This window comes from Pseudophryne corroboree, chromosome 7, assembly GCF_028390025.1.
Source record: "Pseudophryne corroboree isolate aPseCor3 chromosome 7, aPseCor3.hap2, whole genome shotgun sequence".
In the NCBI taxonomy this organism is placed as follows: Eukaryota; Metazoa; Chordata; class Amphibia; order Anura; family Myobatrachidae; genus Pseudophryne; species Pseudophryne corroboree.
In genome coordinates this window covers 291857936-291878844 of record NC_086450.1, presented here as the reverse complement: position 1 = coordinate 291878844, position 20909 = coordinate 291857936, and the positions used below count along the sequence as shown (strand labels likewise).

The window sequence follows — 20909 nt, the reverse complement described above, 5'->3', positions numbered from 1 at the left end:
CCAGGGTACAGAATATACTGTAGTGACAGATATAGCTGGGAAACACTGAAAGTGAAACCACATACAGTAGCAGATACAGCCACACAGTAACATGCAATGCAGAAATTATATCACAATAATGCTTCACTGGACTTATATATATATATATATATATATATATATATCACAGCGTGGTCTCAGGCCGGAGGATATAGTTGAATACTCATACAATATACTCTGCAATGTACACCTTTTGCTTTCTCTAAGACATGTAGGATACTCAAGTGAATGTAAAGACACAGCGCTGTACACAGGTGGCTTTACATGGGAGACCTTGCCCAGCAATCCCGGAGACCTGCTGCTGCTCTCTGCAAGATGGCGCCCAGAGTATCTGTGAGGGAGTGAGCGAGAGTGAGACAGCTCTAGGGCGGGAAATCTGCAGGAGATAGCGCTCTGGGCCGGCACAGGGGCTACAGGCCAAGCGCCGCCTCCCCTACGCAGGTCTTTCACCCCAGGTACTATGGAGCCTTATCAAACTGGTGTTAGTAAACCTGACCTGTGCTCCGAATGTCCTGGTGGTCTAGTGGGGTCCCTGCCCAGTGACAGTGTCCACGCCAGTGCCGCGGTCCATCTCCCCAGACCGCAGACGGATCACGATTTAATGGCAGGTCCCGCCTAGGAGACCCTCTTACCCCCTCCCTGTAGCAGCCACGCGATCCAGGAGAGCAGTCTGAGACTGTGCCTAAAGGTGTGTACACATGGTGAGATCCTTGCTATGCCTGATTTTGACTATGCGATTTCCTTGAACTCCCCCAGAGCCCAGATAGTCAAAATCTGGGCTATCTTTTGTCTATGTTTGATTTTGACTAAGTGCCAATTTTGACTATACTTTGTACTAGACAGTACACTAGATAGTCAAAACTGACTTGCCTGCACAGTCTATCTAGCCTTACGATACCGACACCATGGGTGCCGCTTGGGAGGTGATGGAGCTGCAGCACTGAATGTCACACTGACTTACAGTGCTGCCAGCCCAGTTAGCAAAGTCAAATTTCTTTGATGAAAAGCTTTCAGGGCTGCTCTGTGCAGTCCCCCTGTTCAGTGACCTGCTGCTGCAGGCACCAACTCAAAAATGAGCTCACAGTGCCTGGAGGCAGGGTCATAGAGGAAGCCCCTATGCATCCTGGGACAGCTAAAGCTTTACCTCTTGGTGCCTCTGGATCCAGATCCACTCTACACCCCCGATGTGTCACCGTGAAAACCAATGTACCCTGCTGCAGAAAACACCACTTTTCGCCCGTTTTTAGACCAAATTTCCATACAACCTATTCAATGTCCGTGCCATTTATTTGACTGGTCAAAAAAATCTGGCACGGGCCAAAACTACGTGGATTGACAAATTCGCAGCCAATTCACGTGCTTTGGTGAATTCGCGGGGAATTTTTTTTTCAAAAACGTGTGAAAACGCCCGCAATTGCATACACAATGTTGAATTAATGCCCTTTTCTTTGGATAGCAGAAAAAACAGCACTAAATGAATACCCCCCCTTTACCTATTGCTGGCCACTTAAATTCTTTTAATAGAGTATGTGAAAAAGGATCTGTATGTAACTAATATGAACTTCTCTCTTTATAACCTGTCTTCTCTTGAAATGACTTAGCAGTCACTGTCCTGTTTGTGTGGAACATACCTTTGGGATCTTAGGTGTTACAAAACATACTGAATCTCCATTAGTCTCTGGTGCTATAATGGCAGGAGTTGACTGTCAGCGCGTTACTATTTTGGGCTGCATGCTTTCTTATTTTTTATGAGAATTGGTATTGGAACAAGCACTTGCAGTGTAATAACCAGTCAGCAAGCACTGGGCAACCATTAGTCAATCCGCAGCCAAGTGTAACACTAACTAAAAAGAATGACAGTACATTTCAGGTGAAAAATGTTTTTTTTTACCCTCCCCAGCAAAACTGACAGGTCATTAGTTATACACTCTAATATTACAGGAATATTGGAAGTAGTTGTTTAATTTGTGAACTCCCAAAGTGCAATGTGCAATAATTTTTTTTCATAAAACTGTAAATCCCAAACAAACATCTGATTTTTTTTTTTCCTTAATGAAATTAAAAATGTTTCATGCACTGTTTTTGCAAGATATTTTTTATAAGGTATTACAGGATTGGATAGACAGTGGCTCGCAAAAGTATTCAGCCCCCTAAAAAAGTAAACATATTTGTCTGTATTACAAATTAAACTCATACAGATTGTTCCAGATAGCATTTTATTGCAAACCAGTAGGCTCTCAACCACTTAACCGACGATTATTGTGGCGAAAAAAGCTCTGAAATTGTCAGATTTTTTTTATTAAAAAAAGCTTAAATAGTATTTTTAATTAAATGGATATTTAATAAAAATAAGAATTTACTTACCGATAATTCTATTTCTCGTAGTCCGTAGTGGATGCTGGGGACTCCGTCAGGACCATGGGGATTAGCGGCTCCGCAGGAGACAGGGCACAAAAGTAAAAGCTTTAGGATCAGGTGGTGTGCACTGGCTCCTCCCCCTATGACCCTCCTCCAAGCCTCAGTTAGGATACTGTGCCCGGACGAGCGTACACAATAAGGAAGGATTTTGAATCCCGGGTAAGACTCATACCAGCCACACCAATCACACTGTACAACCTGTGATCTGAACCCAGTTAACAGCATGATAACAGCGGAGCCTCTGAAAAGATGGCTCACAACAATAATAACCCGATTTTTGTAACAATAACTATGTACAAGTATTGCAGACAATCCGCACTTGGGATGGGCGCCCAGCATCCACTACGGACTACGAGAAATAGAATTATCGGTAAGTAAATTCTTATTTTCTCTGACGTCCTAAGTGGATGCTGGGGACTCCGTCAGGACCATGGGGATTATACCAAAGCTCCCAAACGGGCGGGAGAGTGCGGATGACTCTGCAGCACCGAATGAGAGAACTCCAGGTCCTCCTCAGTCAGGGTGTGCCCCTGACCAAGTAGCTGCTCGGCAAAGTTGTAAAGCCGAGACCCCTCGGGCAGCCGCCCAAGATGAGCCCACCTTCCTTGTGGAATGGGCATTTACATATTTTGGCTGTGGCAGGCCTGCCACAGCATGTGCAAGCTGAATTATACTACACATCCAACTAGCAATCGTCTGCTTAGAAGCAAGAGCACCCAGTTTATTGGGTGCATACAGGATAACAGCAAGTCAGTTTTCCTGACTCCAGCCGTCCTGGAAACCTATATTTTCAGGGCCCTGACAACATCTAGCAACTTGGAGTCCTCCAAGTCCCTAGTAGCCGCAGGTACCACAATAAGCTGGTTCAGGTGAAACACTGACACCACCTTAGGGAGAAACTGGGGACGAGTCCGCAGCTCTGCCCTGTCCGAATGGACAATCAGATATGGGCTTTTGTGAGACAAAGCCGCCAATTCTGACACTCGCCTGGCCGAGGCCAGGGCCAACAGCATGGTCACTTTCCATGTGAGATATTTCAAATCCACAGATTTGAGCGGTTTAAACCAATGTGATTTGAGGAATCCCAGAACTACGTTGAGATCCCACAGTGCCACTGGAGGCACAAAAGGGGGTTGTATATGCAGTACTCCCTTGACAAACTTCTGGACTTCAGGAACTGAAGCCAATTCTTTCTGGAAGAAAATCGACAGGGCCGAAATTTGAACCTTAATGGACCCCAATTTGAGGCCCATAGACACTCCTGTTTGCAGGAAATGCAGGAATCGACCGAGTTGAAATTTCTTCGTGGGGCCTTCCTGGCCTCACACCACTCAACATATTTTCGCCACATGTGGTGATAATGTTGTGCGGTCACCTCCTTCCTGGCTTTGACCAGGGTAGGAATGACCTCTTCCGGAATGCCTTTTTCCCTTAGGATCCGGCGTTCAACCGCCATGCCGTCAAACGCAGCCGCGGTAAGTCTTGGAACAGACATGGTACTTGCTGAAGCAAGTCCCTTCTTAGCGGCAGAGGCCATGAGTCCTCTGTGAGCATCTCTTGAAGTTCCAGGTACCAAGTCCTTCTTGGCCAATCCGGAGCCACGAGTATAGTTCTTACTCCTCTACGTCTTATAATTCTCAGTACCTTGGGTATGAGAAGCAGAGGAGGGAACACATACACTGACTGGTACACCCACGGTGTTACCAGAGCGTCCACAGCTATTGCCTGAGGGTCTCTTGACCTGGCGCAATACCTGTCCAGTTTTTTGTTCAGGCGGGACGCCATCATGTCCACCTTTGGTCTTTCCCAATGGTTCACAATCATGTGGAAGACTTCCCGATGAAATCCCCACTCTCCCGGGCGTCGGAATGAACACTGCTAACAGTGCTATCACCTGATTTTCCGCCCAGCGAAGAATCCTTGCAGTTTCTGCTATTGCCCTTCTGCTTCTTGTGCCGCCCTGTCTGTTTACGTGGGCGACTGCCGTGATGTTGTCCCACTGGATCAATACCGGCTGACCTTGAAGCAGAGGTCTTGCTAAGCTTAGAGCATTGTAACTTGCCCTTAGCTCCAGTATATTTATGTGGAGAGAATTCTCCAGACTTGATCACACTCCCTGGAAATTTTTTCCCTGTGTGACTGCTCCCCAGCCTCTCAGGCTGGCATCCCTGGTCACCAGGACCCTTCCTGAATGCCGAATCTGCGGCCCATTAGTAGATGAGTACTTTGCAGCCACCGCAGAAGAAACACCCTTGTCCTTGGAGACAGGGTTATCCGCTGATGCATCTGAAGATGCGATCCGGACCATTTTTCCAGCAGATCCCACTGAAAAGTTCTTGCGTGAAAACTGCCGAATGGAATCGCTTCGTAAGAAGCCACCATTTTTCCCAGGACCCTTGTGCAATGATGCACTGACACTTTTCCTGGTTTTAGGAGGTTCCTGACTAGCTCGGATAACTCCCTGGCTTTCTTCTCCGGGAGAAACACCCTTTTCTGGACTGTGTCCAGAATCATCCCTAGGAACAGCCGATGTGTCGTCGGAAACAACTGCGGTTTTGGAATATTTAGAATCCACCCGTGCTGTCGTAGAACTACTTGAGATAGTGCTACTCCGACCTCCAACTGTTCTCTGGACCTTGCTCTTATCAGGAGGTCGTCCATTTTCTTTGAAGAAGAATCATCATTTCGGCCATTACCTTGGTAAAGACCCGGGGTGCCGTGGACAATCCAAACGGCAGCGTCTGAAACTGATAGTGACAGTTCTGTACCACGAACCTGAGGTACCCTTGGTGAGAAGGGCAAATTGGGACATGGAGGTAAGTATCCCTGATGTCCCGGGACACCCTATAGTCCCCTTCTTCCTGGTTCGCTATCACTGCTCTGAGTGACTCCATCTTGATTTGAACCTTTGTAAGTGTTCAAATATTTCAGATTTAGAATAGGTCTCACCGAGCCTTCTGGCTTCAGTACCACAACATAGTGTGGAATAATACCCCTTTCCTTGTTGTAGGAGGGGTACTTTGATTATCACCTGCTGGGAATACAGCTTGTGAATTGTTTCCAATACTGCCTCCCTGTCGGAGGGAGACGTTGGTAAAGCAGACTTCAGGAACCTGCGAGGGAGAAACGTCTCGACTTTCCAATCTGTACCCCTGGGATCCTACTTGTAGGATCCAGGGGTCCTGTACGGCCCCAGCGTCATGCTGAGAAACTTGGCAGAAGCGGTGGAGGCTTCTGTTCCTGGGAATGGGCTGCCTGCTGCAGTCTTCTTCCCTTTCCTCTATCCCTGGGCAGATATGACTCTTATGGGGACGAAAGGACTGAGGCTGAAAAGACGGTGTCTTTTTCTGCAGAGATGTGACTTAGGGTAAAAACGGTGGATTTTCCAGCAGTTGCCGTGGCCACCAGGTCCGATGGACCGACCCCAAATAACTCCTCCCCTTTATACGGCAATACTTCTTTGTGCCGTTTGGAATCTGCATCACCTGACCACTGTCGTGTCCATAAACATCTTCTGGCAGATATGGACATCGCACTTACTCTTGATGCCAGAGTGCAAATATCCCTCTGTGCATCTCGTATATATAGAAATGCATCCTTTAAATGCTCTATAGTCAATAAAATACTGTCCCTGTCAAGGGTATCAATATTTTTAGTCAGGGAATCCGACCAAGCCAACCCAGCTCTGCACATCCAGGCTGAGGCGATCGCTGGTCGCAGTATAACACCAGTATGTGTGTATATACTTCTTAGGATATTTTCCAGCCTCCTATCAGTTGGCTCCTTGAGGACGGCCCTATCTGGAGACGGTACCGCCACTTGTTTTGATAAGCGTGTGAGCGCCTTATCCACCCTAAGGGGTGTTTCCCAACGCGCCCTAACTTCTGGCGGGAAAGGGTATACCGCCAATAATTTTCTATCGGGGGAAACCCACGCATCATCACACACTTCATTTAATTTATCTGATTCAGGAAAAACTACAGGTAGTTTTTTCACACCCCACATAATACCCTTTTTTGTGGTACTTGTAGTATCAGAAATATGTAACACCTCCTTCATTGCCCTTAACAAGTAACGTGTGGCCCTAAAGGAAAATACGTTTGTTTCTTCACCGTCGACACTGAAATCAGTGTCCGTGTCTGGGTCTGTGTCGACCGACTGAGGTAAATGGACGTTTTAAAGCCCCTGACGGTGTTTGAGACGCCTGGACAGGTACTATTTTGTTTGCCGGCCGTCTCTGTTGACATTATCACGTAATTCCTTGAATAAGCCATCCATTCCGGTGTCGACTCCCTAGAGAGTGACATCACCATTACAGGCAATTGCTCCGCCTCCTCACCAACATCGTCCTCATACATGTCGACACACACGTACCGACACACAGCACACACACAGGGAATGCTCTGATAGAGGACAGGACCCCACTAGCCCTTTGGGGAGACAGAGGGAGAGTTTGCCAGCACACACCAAAAACGCTATAATTATACAGGGACAACCTTTATATAAGTGTTTTTCCCTTATAGCATTTTAATATATATAGTCATATCGCCAAATAAGTGCCCCCCCCCCTCTCTGTTTTAACCCTGTTTCTGTAGTGCAGTGCAGGGGAGAGCCTGTGAGCCTTCCCACCAGCATTTCTGTGAGGGAAAATGGCGCTGTGTGCTAAGGAGAATAGGCCCCGCCCCCTTTTCGGCGGGCTTCTTCTCCCGTTTTTCTGAGACCTGGCAGGGGTTAAATACATCCATATAGCCCCCAGGGGCTATATGTGATGTATTTTTAGCCAGAATAAGGTACTATCATTGCTGCCCAGGGCGCCCCCCCCAGCGCTCAGCACCCTCAGTGACCGCTGCTATGAAGTGTGCTGACAACAATGGCGCACAGCTGCAGTGCTGTGCGCTACCTTATGAAGACTGAAAAGTCTTCTGCCGCCGGTTTCTGGACCTCTTCACTTTTCGGCATCTGCAAGGGGGTCGGCGGCGCGGCTCCGGGACGAACCCCAGGGTGAGACCTGTGTTCCGACTCCCTCTGGAGCTAATGGTGTCCAGTAGCCTAAGAAGCCAATCCATCCTGCACGCAGGTGAGTTCACTTCTCTCCCCTAAGTCCCTCGATGCAGTGAGCCTGTTGCCAGCAGGACTCACTGAAAATAAAAAACCTAACAAAACTTTTACTCTAAGCAGCTCTTTAGGAGAGCCACCTAGATTGCACCCTTCTCGGCCGGGCACAAAAATCTAACTGAGGCTTGGAGGAGGGTCATAGGGGGAGGAGCCAGTGCACACCACCTGATCCTAAAGCTTTTACTTTTGTGCCCTGTCTCCTGCGGAGCCGCTAATCCCCATGGTCCTGACGGAGTCCCCAGCATCCACTTAGGACGTCAGAGAAATAAAAAATACACCCCCCCATCCCCCCATGTTCATAAGCCCTCATTGTAAACTCACTAACCACCCCCTATCAGAAATAGCCCCTCCAGTTGCAAAAGATTCCCACCTTTACCCACCCCCACCCCACCCCCCTCACCCCAGTGTCAATGCGCCCCCCCCCCCCCCCTCCCCGGGCTGATTAGTTCTACCCCCCTCCCGATGTGTCCCTATGTGTGTAATATTGTTCAGTGATCGCAAAATACGCGCGCTACAAGCAGACGGGGACTCTCTTTTTTAAAATGAGCGGGTCCCGCGGGACGCGCTGTCTCTAACTGACCAGTGCGTCTCTGCCAATACTATTCTTCAGTGCCTCTCTCGCCATCAAATCGCCGCCGGCAGCTTCTCCCTGTCCAATCGCGCTGCCTGCGGCTTCTCCCCGTCCAATCGCGCTGCCCGCAGCTTCTCCCCGTCCAATCGCGCTGCCGGCAATGTCTCCCCATTCAAGTGCGGCTGAGACGTGACGTCCCTCCTCCCTGTCCGCCAGCGTGCTCGCCATGCGACAGTAAGAAGTAGTCATGGGCAAAGTGATTCACTGAACTGAGTTGAGACACATGACTCAGAGAAGTGAAGTGTCTCCAGTCAGTGTCTCGGCACATGAGTCATGACTCATTTGTATTGGAATGTACTGCAGAGACTGCACATGAATCAGTGAGTTGCCAGTGCTGGCAGATCAGTGCTGGACTCATGGAGGGAGTTATTCAGCTGCAGTGATTGTGCAGTGCATCTGGGGGATGCAGCTGCTTATGCACTGATTGTTAATAATATATTAACATAGATTCAGTGTTATGTTGATATATTATTAATAACCACTTATTGCACACTAGTTACAGAATATGCACATTACTTCTGGCTAAGGAGAGAAAGCTTAACAGCCATGAAACACATCATTCAGTCTGTAACTAAACCAAATAAAAACATTTTTTTTTACTTTGCATACTTTGCTAATTAGATGATTTTAGGTGGGCTTTTTTTTAGATGGGCTTGGATTTATTATATTATCCACTATCTAGCCTCCAGGGAGTTTGCCACCCACAATCACATTGAGCAGGAACAGTGAGCTGAGAGCCCTGTACCACAGGGGCTCCACCTCCTGCAGGCTTATGCTGCATGAATCAGATCCATCCACTGAGTCACTGAGTCTACACAGTGTACAACTGTCTCAACTCACTGGCAGACTCAGGATGAATCATGATTCATGACATGACTCAGGGGCACAGCACTCACTGACTGGTGAGTCGTGACTGCTCCCTTCCCCCTCCCACTGGGTGTCACCTGGTATAGCCTCTGGCCAATCACAGCTAAAGACACACAGCAGAACACACTGACTGAAGGACACACTGAGTTTCCTCCCTCTGGCTGAGAGAAGCTGCTACTGCAGCTGTCTCGACTCATTAAACAGTGAGTGCCTCGAATCATTCATCCTGATGATTTGAGTCACTGTGTGAGACAGTGAGTCAGTAGCCATCTCTAGTAAGAAGCAGCTGCGAGCAGACGCTGGGGCGGGCTGTGTTATGACACACACAGTGGCTGCTCACTAACCAGCACAGCGCGATCATTGAAGAAGCCTGTGTCTCTCTGGCTGCATACAGCTGCACTCCCTGGGGGATTAAGTAGGTTATCAACTAACAGAGTATGTGTGTGGGAGGGTGGAGAGTGTTGGCAGCTAATGATGCAAATATGGAGGATGGGGCAGTGCCGATCATACACTCTGCCCATACCTCCTCAGTGTCCATTATAAACACACCAAATACTCCCATAGTGGCCAACATACACCCCCCACACATACCCACACAGTGACCATCACATGCACACCCACAGTGGCCATTATATACTGCTCTACCTGGCGCAATGTGTGTAACGTGCTCTATCTGTTGCAATGTGTGTAACGTGCTCTGCCTGGCGCAATGTGTATAACGTGCTCTACCTGGCGCAATGTGTGTAACGTGCTCTACCTGGTGCAATGTGTGTAACGTGCTCTGCCTTGCGCAATGTGTATAACGTGCTCTACCTGGTGCAATGTGTGTAACGTGCTCTACCTGGTGCAATGTGTATAACGTGCTCTGCCTGGCGCAATGTGTATAACGTGTACTAACTGGCGCAGTCTGTATAACGTGTTCTAACTGGTGCAATCTGTATAACGTGCTGTACCTGGTGGAATGTGTGTAACGTGCTCTACCTGACGCAATGTGTATAACGTACTCTACCTGACGCAATTTGTATAACGTGCTCTACCTGACGCAATGTGTATAACGTGCTCTGCCTCGCACAATGTGTATAACATGTTCTAACTGCTGCAATCTGTATAACGTGCTGTACCTGGTGGAATGTGTATAACGTGCTCTACCTGACGCAATGTGTATAACGTGCTCTACCTGACGCAATGTGTATAACGTGCTCTACCTGACGCAATGTGTATAACGTGCTCTGCCTGGCGCAATGTGTATAACGTGCTCTACCTGACGCAATGTGTATAACGTGCTCTACCTGGTGGAATGTGTGTAACGTGCTCTACCTGACGCAATGTGTATAACGTGCTCTACCTGACGCAATGTGTATAACATGCTCTACCTGGCGCAATGTGTATAACGTGCTCTACCTGACGCAATGTGTATAACGTGCTCTACCTGGCGCAATGTGTATAACGTGCTCTACCTGGCGCAATGTGTATAACGTGCTCTACCTGGCGCAATGTGTATAACGTGTTCTAACTGGCGCAATCTGTGTAACGTGCTGTACCTGGTGGAATGTGTGTAACGTGCTCTACCTGGCGTAAAGTGTATAACGTGCTCTACCTGGCGCAAAGTGTATAACGTGCTCTACCTGGTGCAATGTGTATAACGTGCTCAACCTGGCGCAGTGTGTATAGGTGGTTCTACCTGGTGCAATGTGTATAAGCGGCGCTACTCTGTGGTGTAATGTGAATTGGTACTATTATGTGGCCAAGCTGCTTCCCCACAAAGCTAGACCCCTAAATTTCATACTTTACAATATGGGAGGGGGACCACCAATTTACTTTCTGCCAAAGGGCACCAAAATGTCTAGGTACAGCTCTGGAGCAGTGTTCTGTATGCTACACAGCCCAGCAGCACTGTCACCCCCTTGCAACACTTTTGTAGTGTCCAAATCAAGTTGTGGGGTTTCATATTTGAATCATTAATAAGATTAATAATCTTCATTCCGATGGGACCCAGAATATGACAGGTTTTTAAAAATTTTTAAAAGTGTGGGGTCCCTGGGACCCACTTTTTTTTTGGCTCAGCGCGATCACTGTTGTTTATTTTCTAGTATATTACACCCCCTCCTCCCCAGCTAGTAAAAATAGGATTTTAATTACCTACCGGTAAATCCTTTTCTTGCAGTCCGTAGAGGATACTGGGGTCCATTTAGTACCATTGGGTATAGACGGGTCCACTAGGAGACATGGGCACTTTAAGAATTTGATAGTGTGGGCTGGCTCCTCCCTCTATGCCCCTCCTACCAGACTAAGTCTAGGAAACTGTACCCGAGGAGATGGACATACTTCGAGAGAAGGATAGATAAGGATAGTGGTGAGATTCTGAACCAGCACACACAACAAGAGGAAAGCCAAACTAACCAAACTTGAAACAGGAACAGCAACGGCTGAACCAACATTACTTAACCAAGTAAAAGTGCAGGACGAATGAAGCACTGGGCGGGCGCCCAGTATCCTCTACGGACTACGAGAAAAGGATTTACCAGTAGGTAATTAAAATCCTATATTCTCTTACGTCCTAGAGGATACTGGGGTCCAGTTAGTACCATGGGAATGTACCAAAGCTCCCAAACCGGGTGGGAAAGTGCTGAGGTTCCTGCAGAACTGATTGACCAAACTGAAGGACCTCAGAGGCCAAAGTATCAAACTTGTAGAACTAAGCAAACGTGTTCGAACCTGACCAAATAACTGCTCGGCAGAGCTGTAAAGCTGAGACACCAGGGCAGCCGCCCAGGAAGAACCCACTGACCGAGTAGAGTGGGCCTGTACTGATTTTGGACATGGCAAATTTGCCGTGGAATAAGAATGCTGGATAGTAAGTCTGATCCAGCGTGCAATAGTCTGCTTTGAAGAAGGACACCCAATCTTATTGGGATCATAAAGAACAAACAGCGAGTCCGTCTTTCTGTGACAAGCTGTTCTTTTCACATACACCTTCAAAGCCCTCACAACATCCAAAGACTTTGAAGTAGCAGAGGTGTTGGTGACAACCAGAACCACAACAGGTTGGTTGATGTGAAACGCATACACCACCTTAGTAAAAAATTGCTGACGAGTTCTGAGTTCAGCTCTGTCCTCATGGAAAATTAAATAGGGACTTTTGTGAGATAAAGCCCCCAACTCCGACACACGTCTTGTTGAAGCCAAGGCCAACAGTGTGACGGTCTTCCACATAAGATATTTTACGTCCACCTCCTGTAACGGCTTAAACCAGTCTGACTGGAGGAAATGCATCACCACATTAAGAGCCCAAGGTGCCGTGGGAGGCACAAAGGGAGGTTGGATGCAAATGTGGTAGAAACCGACCGCACCAGCTGTAGCTGCTAGTGCAGCAAAAGGTGGTGCTATCAAGGGGTTCGGTATGAAATTCCGGCGGTCGGGATGCCGGCGGTGACATGACTAACAGCGGCATAACGGCACTGAAAATCCCGATACTGGACGGGATAAGTATTTCCTCCATCCCCACTCCGCTACCCTAACTGTCGGGGGGTGGAAGCTATGGCTACAAGTAACCCTCTGGGGGTATCGACTATGGCTACCCCCCCCCCCCCCTCCCTCCCTCCCTCCCTCCCTAGTGCCTAACCCCTCCAAATGAACTAGATTTGAGAAAAATCAATAAACACGGGAGAACTCAGACATCCTGGAGTATATTCGACATTCTGGGACAGTAATACAAATGTGTCTTCATGCATCTAGCCTCAATACGCCACGCAACGGGCGATACCTAAAATGAGTCAGCCGCCAGGTCTGTGCAGCTCTGCTAACGCTGAACGTCTTTGTTTACCGGAAATGCGTCTTATTCACATCACTGTGCAAATAAGATGCACAAGCAGACTCTACTGATAAGAATGATATGCTGCATGCCAATATTCTGTGTGCAACTGTGGGTGTATCTGCATACGTAATGCTATGCAACTGTATTTTTCAGGAAACCTCTCTGCAGCATTTGTTAATTTTATGCCCCATAATTGTGCCTTAATGTTCTTAACAATAGTAGTGCCTTAGTCAATGTTATGCGCCCTAGTTCACATTATTGCACATTGGAAGGCTGTCTGTACCCCCAATTCACATTATGGCATACAGTATCCCCAGTTTATATTATGTCACATTACAGTGGTCCAGGTTCATATTATGTCACACTAAAGTACCTCCACTTCACATTTGCCATATTACAGTGCCCCACTTAATTTTATATAACATTATAATGCCATCCACCACATTTTATACCACAATACAATGAGCGGGTTCAGGGTTATACCTAGATATATTGCTGGCCCCAAGCCAAAAGTCTGTAAGGGCCCCTATGTACAACCCAATGGTAAAAAGCTTATGTAACACATGTAACCGTGACAGGAAAGGTGGGCCCCTCTCAGCTTTGGGCCCCATATGAGCTGCACTCCCTGCACTTATAGTAGCTGCTTCCTTGACTAGTACCAAACCAAGCAGGAAGGGGAAGGACATCATTATGCAGGAAAAGTTGCATAGGGAGTGATACCATACTTCCCAACTGTCCCGATTTTTGCGTGACAGTCCCATTTTTCTGGCCGCAGTGTCCCGCGGTGTGGGGGTGGGGGGGGGTGGGTGGTGCAGTAGGGAGGCTCCTGCACTTGCTGCTCTGCTTAGTAGAGCAGTGGTGAATAGAAGCGGTGCGCATGCGCACAGCGTCTATTCAGTGGAGACGAAAGGAGAGAGGGCATGCCAGCAGCTCACAGAGCGCTGGGCATGCCCCCTCAGTGATGAAAATGGGGCGTGGCCCGTGATCGTGGGCCCTCCACGAAGCCACGCCCCATTTTCCCATAGACCACGCCCATTTTAAGCAAGGCGTGCGCAGATGTCCCTCCTTACCCGGACATAAGGTTGGGAGGTATGGGATAAACTAATTTTTTTCTGTGCATGCAGTACTTTATCATCATATTTAAATGTCATAGTACAGACAGGGTTACAATGCTTTCACTAACATTAGTACTATGTAGGCATACTGTGCTCAACATTACACTGCCGACAATGTAATTGCTGGCAAATCAGAGCGACCCCACTATGAGTATGGTCATTATCAATAAATAGATATACTGACAATGGTATTTGTTTACATACCAAATAATTAACTGACTTGCTACAATATTTTATTTTTATTGTTTTAGTTTTCAGAAGCCAGTGGCACCATTTGTAGAAAGTCACATAAGAGCTACGTCATCTATATAGATAAGTCAGAATGCAAGAAAACCCAGTTTTTCTAAGAAAGCATGTTTGGGGAAAATGGGAACTGTCTAATGCATTTCTATTAACAGTCCCTAAAGTACAGAGACAGTCATACGTTTTAAAGGCATTTTCTTAGGCATTTGTTACCCTTAAAATGTGCTTTATTATTTACCTTTATTGTGGCAAACCACAATGTACTGTTATTTTGTATACAAATTCTAACAATTACATTATTCTGGGTAAATGAAGACTTAGGCTCAGATTTATCAAACCTTGGAGAGTGATACATTGCACAGAGATAAAGTACCAACCAATCAGCTCCTAACTGTTATTTTTCAAACACAGCCTGTAACGTGGCAGTTAGGAGCTGATTGGTTGATACTTTATCACCGTGCAATTTAGCACTCTCCAAGGCTTAATAAATCTGGGCCTTACTGTATTAAAATGAGAATCTGAAAGCAAAATGAAGTTACATACTGATCAAATTAGGAGGTTTACTGACCTACAACTGCCCACACAATCACTTTACACAGAGTTTTCAAATATGTAAAAAAACACCAACAAAATGTACTGTCAGCTGCCATTCAGTGCAATGATTAATTTAAACAAAAGCATCCATGATATCCAACTTAACCATAAAGACATGTAGATATTGTGAGATTAAATCTATATAGATCTAAAGTTGTGCAAAAATGTCCATTGCTTACCAAATTATATTTCAGGTTGTCTTCCTTTGGCTCATTATAGGATGCAGAATTGGTGTCAATGTTCTGGAGAACTTTCAGCAATTTCTTTTGTTGACTAAATAAGAAAGAAAAATAATAAGATTTTACTCACCGGTAAATCTATTTCTCGTAGTCCGTAGTGGATGCTGGGACTCCATAAGGACCATGGGGAATAGCGGCTCCGCAGGAGACTGGGCACAACTAAAGAAAGCTTTAGGACTACCTGGTGTGCACTGGCTCCTCCCACTATGACCCTCCTCCAGACCTCAGTTAGGATACTGTGCCCGGAAGAGCTGACACAATAAGGAAGGATTTTGAATCCCGGGTAAGACTCATACCAGCCACACCAATCACACCGTATAACTCGTGATACTATACCCAGTTAACAGTATGAAATATAACTGAGCCTCTCAACAGATGGCTCAACAATAACCCTTTAGTTAGGCAATAACTATAAACAAGTATTGCAGACAATCCGCACTTGGGATGGGCGCCCAGCATCCACTACGGACTACGAGAAATAGATTTACCGGTGAGTAAAATCTTATTTTCTCTGATGTCCTAAGTGGATGCTGGGTACTCTGTAAGGACCATGGGGATTATACCAAAGCTCCCAAACGGGCGGGAGAGTGCGGATGACTCTGCAGCACCGAATGAGCAAACTCTAGGTCCTCCTCAGCCAGGATATCAAACTTGTAGACTCTTGCAAAAATGTTTGAACCAGACCAAGTAACAGCTCGGCAAATTCGTAAAGCCGAGACCCCTCGGGCAGCCGCCCAAGAAGAGCCCACTTTCCTCGTGGAATGGGCTTGTACAGATTTAGGGTGCGGCAGTCCAGCCGCAGAATGTGCAAGTTGAATCGTGCTACAGATCCAGCGAGCAATAGTCTGCTTAGAAGCAGGAGCACCTAGCTTGTTGGGTGCATACAGTTTTCCCGACTCCAGCCGTCCTGGAAACATATACTTTTCAGGGCCCTGACTACGTCCAGTAACTTGGAATCCTCCAAGTCCCAAGTAGCCGCAGGCACCACAATAGGTTGGTTCACATGAAAAACTGATACCACCTTAGGAAGGAATTTGGAACGAGTCCTCAATTCCGCCTTATCCATATAAAAAATCAGATAAGGGCTTTTGCATGACAAAGCCGCCAATTCTGATATACGCCTGGCCGACGCCAAGGCCAACAGCATGACCACTTTCCACGTGAGGTATTGTAGCTCCACGGATTTAAGTGGCTCAACCCAATGCGACTTCAGGAAATCCAACACCACGTTGAGATCCCACGGTGCCACTGGAGGCACAAACAGGGGCTGACTATGCAGCACTCCCTTAACAAAAGTCTGAACTTCAGGCAGTGAAGCCAGTTCTATTTTGGAAGAAAATCGATAGAGCCGAAATCTGGACCTTAATGGAACCCAATTTTAGGCCCATAGTCACCCTGACTGTAGGAAGTGCAGAAATCGACCTAGCTGAAATTCCTCCTTTGGGGCCTTCCTGGCCTCACGGCACGCAACATATTTCCGCCATATGCGGTGATAATGGTTTGCGTTCACTTCTTTCCTAGCTTTAATTAGCGTAGGGATAACTTCCTCTGGAATGCCCTTTTCCTTCAGGATCCGGCGTTCAACCGCCATGCCGTCAAACGCAGCCGCGGTACGTCTTGGAACAGACAGGCCCCCTGCTGCAGCAGGTCCTGTCTGAGCGGCAGAGGCCATGGGTCCTCTGAGATCATTTCTTGGAGTTCTGGTTACCAAGCTCTTCTTGGCCAATCCGGAACAATGAGTATAGTTCTTACTCCTCTCCTTCTTATTATTCTCATTACCCTGGGTAAGAGAGGCAGAGAAGGGAATACATACACCGACTGGTACACCCACGGTGTTACCAGAGCGTCCACAGCTATCGCCTGAGGGTCCCTTGACCTGGCGCAATATCTTTGTAGCTTTTTGTTGAGGCAGGACGCCATCATGTCCACCTGTGGCCTTTCCCAACGGTGTACAATCATTTGGAAGACTTCTGGATGAAGTCCCCACTCTCCCGGGTGGAGGTCGTGTCTGCTGAGAAAGTCTGCTTCCCAGTTGTCCACTCCGGGAATGAACACTGCTGACAGTGCTAACACATGATTTTCCGCCCATCGGAGAATCCTTGTGGCTTCTGCCATCGCCATCCTGCTTCTTGTGCCGCCCTGTCGGTTTACATGAGCGACCGCCGTGATGTTGTCTGACTAGATCAGCACCGGCCGGTGTTGAAGCAGGGGTCTAGCCTGACTTAGGGCATTGTAAATGGCCCTTAGTTCCAGAATATTTATGTGTAGGGAAGTCTCCTGACTTTTCCATAGTCCTTCCCTGTGTGACTGCCCCCCAGCCTCGAAGGCTGGCATCCGTGGTCACCAGGACCCAGTCCTGTATGCCGAATCTGCGGCCCCCTAGAAGATGAGCACTCTGCAGCCACCACAACAGCGACACCCTGGCCTTTGGAGACAGGGTTATCCGCCGATGCATCTGAAGATGCGACCCGGACCACTTGTCGAACAGATCCCACTGGAAGATCCTTGCATGGGAGCTGGCGAATGGAATTTCTTCGTAAGAAGCTACCATCTTTCCCAGGGCTCGCGTGCATTGATGCACCGACACCTGTATTTGTATTAGGAGGTCTCTGTCTAGAGACGACAACTCCTAGGACTTCTCCTCCGGGAGAAACCCTTTTTATCCTGTTCTGTGTCCAGAACCATACCCAGGAACAGTAGACGCGTCGTAGGAACCAGCTGCGACTTTGGAATATTCAGAATCCAGCCGTGCTGTTGTAGCACTTCCCGAGATAGTGCTACTCCGACGAACAACTGCTCCCTGGACCTCGCCTTTATAAGGAGATCGTCCAAGCACGGGATAATTATTTTGGCCATTACCTTGGTAAATACCCTCGGTGCCGGGGACAGACCAACGGCAACGTCTGGAATTGGTAATGACCATCCTGTACCACAATTTTGAGGTACTCCTGGTGAAGAGGCTTGCAATAATCGCCCTGAGCGATTCCATTTTGAACTTGAACCTTCGTATATAAGTGTTCAAGGATTTCAATTTTAGAATGGGTCTCACCGAACCGTCTGGTTTCGGTACCACAACATTTTGGAATAGTAACCCCGGCCTTGTTGAAGGAGGGGTACCTTGATTTCACCTGCTGGAAGTACAGCTTGTGAATTGCCGCCAGTACCACCTCCCTTTCTCCGAGGGCAGCAGGCAAGGCTGATGTGAGGTAACGGCGAGGGGGAGTCGCCTCGAACTCCAGCCTGTATCCCTGTGATACTACTTGCAGAACCTAGGGATCCACCTGTGGGCAAGCCCACTGGTCCCTGAAGTTCCCGAGACGCGCCCCCACCGCACCTGTCTCCACCTGTGGAGCCCCAACGTCATGCGGTGGACTCAGAGGAAGCGGGGGAAGATTTTTGATCCTGGGAACTGGCTGTCTGGTGCAGCTTTTTCCTTCTTCCCTTGTCTCTGTGCAGAAAGGAAGCGCCTTTGACCCGCTTGCTTTTCTGAAGCCGAAAGGACTGTACCTGAAAATACGGTGCTTTCTTAGGCTGTGAGGAAACCTGAGGTAAAAATTTTTCTTCCCAGCTGTTGCTGTGGATACGAGGTCCCAGAGACCATCCCCAAACAATTCCTCACCCTTATAAGGCAGAATCTCCATGTGCCTTTTAAAGGCAGCATCACCTGTCCACTGCCGGGTCTCCAATACCCTCCTGGCAGAATGGACATTGCATGAATTCTGGATGCCAGCCGGCAAATATCCCTCTGTGCATCCTTCATATATAAGACGACGTCTTTAATATGCTCTATGTTAGCAAAATATTATCCCTGTCTAGGGTATTAATATTATCTGACAGGGTATCAGACCACGCTGCAGCAGCACTATTTATGCTGAGGCAAAAGCAGGTCTCAGTATAGTACCTGAGTGTGTATATACAGACTTCAGGATAGTCTCCTGCTTTTTATCAGCAGGCTCCTTCAAAGTGGCCGTATCCCAAGACGGCAGTGCCACCTTTTTTGACAAACGTGTGAGCGCCTTATCCATCCTAGGGGATATCTCCCAACGTGACCTATCCTCTGGCGGGAAAGGGTACGCCAGCAGTAACTTTTTAGAAATTACCATTTTCTTATCGGGGGAACCCACGCTCTTTACACACTTCATTCACTCATCTGATGGGGGAACAAAACACTGGCTGCTTTTTCTCCCCAAAAATAAAACCCCTTTTATGTGGTACTTGGGTTCATGTCAGAAATGTTTAACACATTTTTCATTGCCGAGATCATGCAACGGATGTTCCTAGTGGATTGTGTATATGTCTCAACCTCGTCGACACTGGAGTCAGATTCCGTGCCGACATCTGTGTCTGCCATCTGAGGTAACGGGCGTTTTTTTTGAGCCCCTGATGGCCTTTGAGACGCCTGGGCAGGCGCGGGCTGAGAAGCCGGCTGTCCCACAGCTGTTACGTCATCCAGCCTTTTATGTAAGGAGTTGACATTGTCGGTTAATACCTTCCACCTATCCATCCACTCTGGTGTCGGCTCCACAGGGGGCGACATCCCATTTATCGGCCTCTGCTCCTTCCTCATCCAACATGTCGACACAGCCGTACCGACACACCGCACACACACAGGGAATGCTCTGACTGAGGACAGGACCCCACAAATTCCTTTGGGGAGAGAGAGTATGCCAGCACACACCAGAGCGCTATATAATGCAGGGATTAACACTATAACTGAGTGATTTTTCCCCCAATAGCTGCTTGTATACACATATTGCGCCTAAATTTAGTGCCCCCCCTCTCTTTTTAACCCTTTGAGCCTGAAAACTACAGGGGAGAGCCTGGGGAGCTGTCTTCCAGCTGCACTGTGAAGAAAAAATGGCGCCAGTGTGCTGAGGGAGATAGCCCCGCCCCTTTTTCGGCTGACTTTTCTCCCGCTTTTTTCATGGATTCTGGCAGGGGTAATTTATCACATATATAGCCCTGGGACTATATATTGTGATGATTTGCCAGCCAAGGTATATTATATTGCCCTCAGGGCGCCCCCCGCCCCCCCCCCGGGCACAAGATTCTAACTGAGGTCTGGAGGAGGGTCATAGTGGGAGAAGCCAGTGCACACCAGGTAGTCCTAAAGCTTTCTTTAGTTGTGCCCAGTCTCCTGCGGAGCCGCTATTCCCCATGGTCCTTACGGAGTCCCAGCATCCACTTAGGACGTCAGAGAAATATTGTTACACTTTAATTTTAGTATAATTGAAAAATATTCCCTGTGTTATGAAATTATTTCAAACATTTATTTATTTATTTTAATCTAGGACTGGATTTAAAGGTGCATACACACGGTGAGATTCGGACTAACCCCAATTCTCACTGTGCGATAAGGGGCCTAATTCAGACCTGATCGTAGATGTGTTAAATTTAGCACATCTACGATCAGCTTCTCTGACATGCAGGGGGACACCCAGCATAGGGCTAGTCCACCCCGCATGTCAGGCCCTACCCCGCTGCACAAGTACAAAAGCATCGCACAGCGGCAATGCTTTTGTACTTGAAAAATAGCTCCCTACCAGCGCGCTGGCAGGGAGCTACTCGTCGATGTCCGGGTCGCAGTGGCTGTGTGTGATGGCACTCAGCTGCCGCACGGTCCGGGCACGCCTGCGTTGCCCGGACCTCACCACTAAAACGGCGGCCCGCCCCCTCCCGCCTCTGCCTGTCAATCAGGCAGAGGCGATCGCGGGGTTGAGACGGCACAGCAGCGATCAGGTCTGAATTAGGCCCTAGGTCGGTATCGCAAGCATATAATGACTGCGTTTGCAATACTGGCTATGTCCGATTTTGGCTAAGTGTCAATTTTGACT

The 20909-nt window shown here is 47.9% G+C and overlaps 1 protein-coding gene across 4 annotated transcripts in view; it reads right to left on the bottom strand.

Moving 5' to 3' along the window:
* The window catches only part of KATNIP (katanin interacting protein), a 465431-nt gene that overhangs the window by 258806 nt on the left and 185716 nt on the right, over positions 1-20909 (bottom strand). For all 4 annotated transcript variants that reach the window (XM_063934229.1, XM_063934228.1, XM_063934227.1 and 1 more), the window contains exon 12: positions 15016-15109. In XM_063934229.1, coding sequence (XP_063790299.1) covers positions 15016-15109 — 94 coding nt within the window. The remainder of the gene's footprint in view (positions 1-15015; positions 15110-20909) is intronic.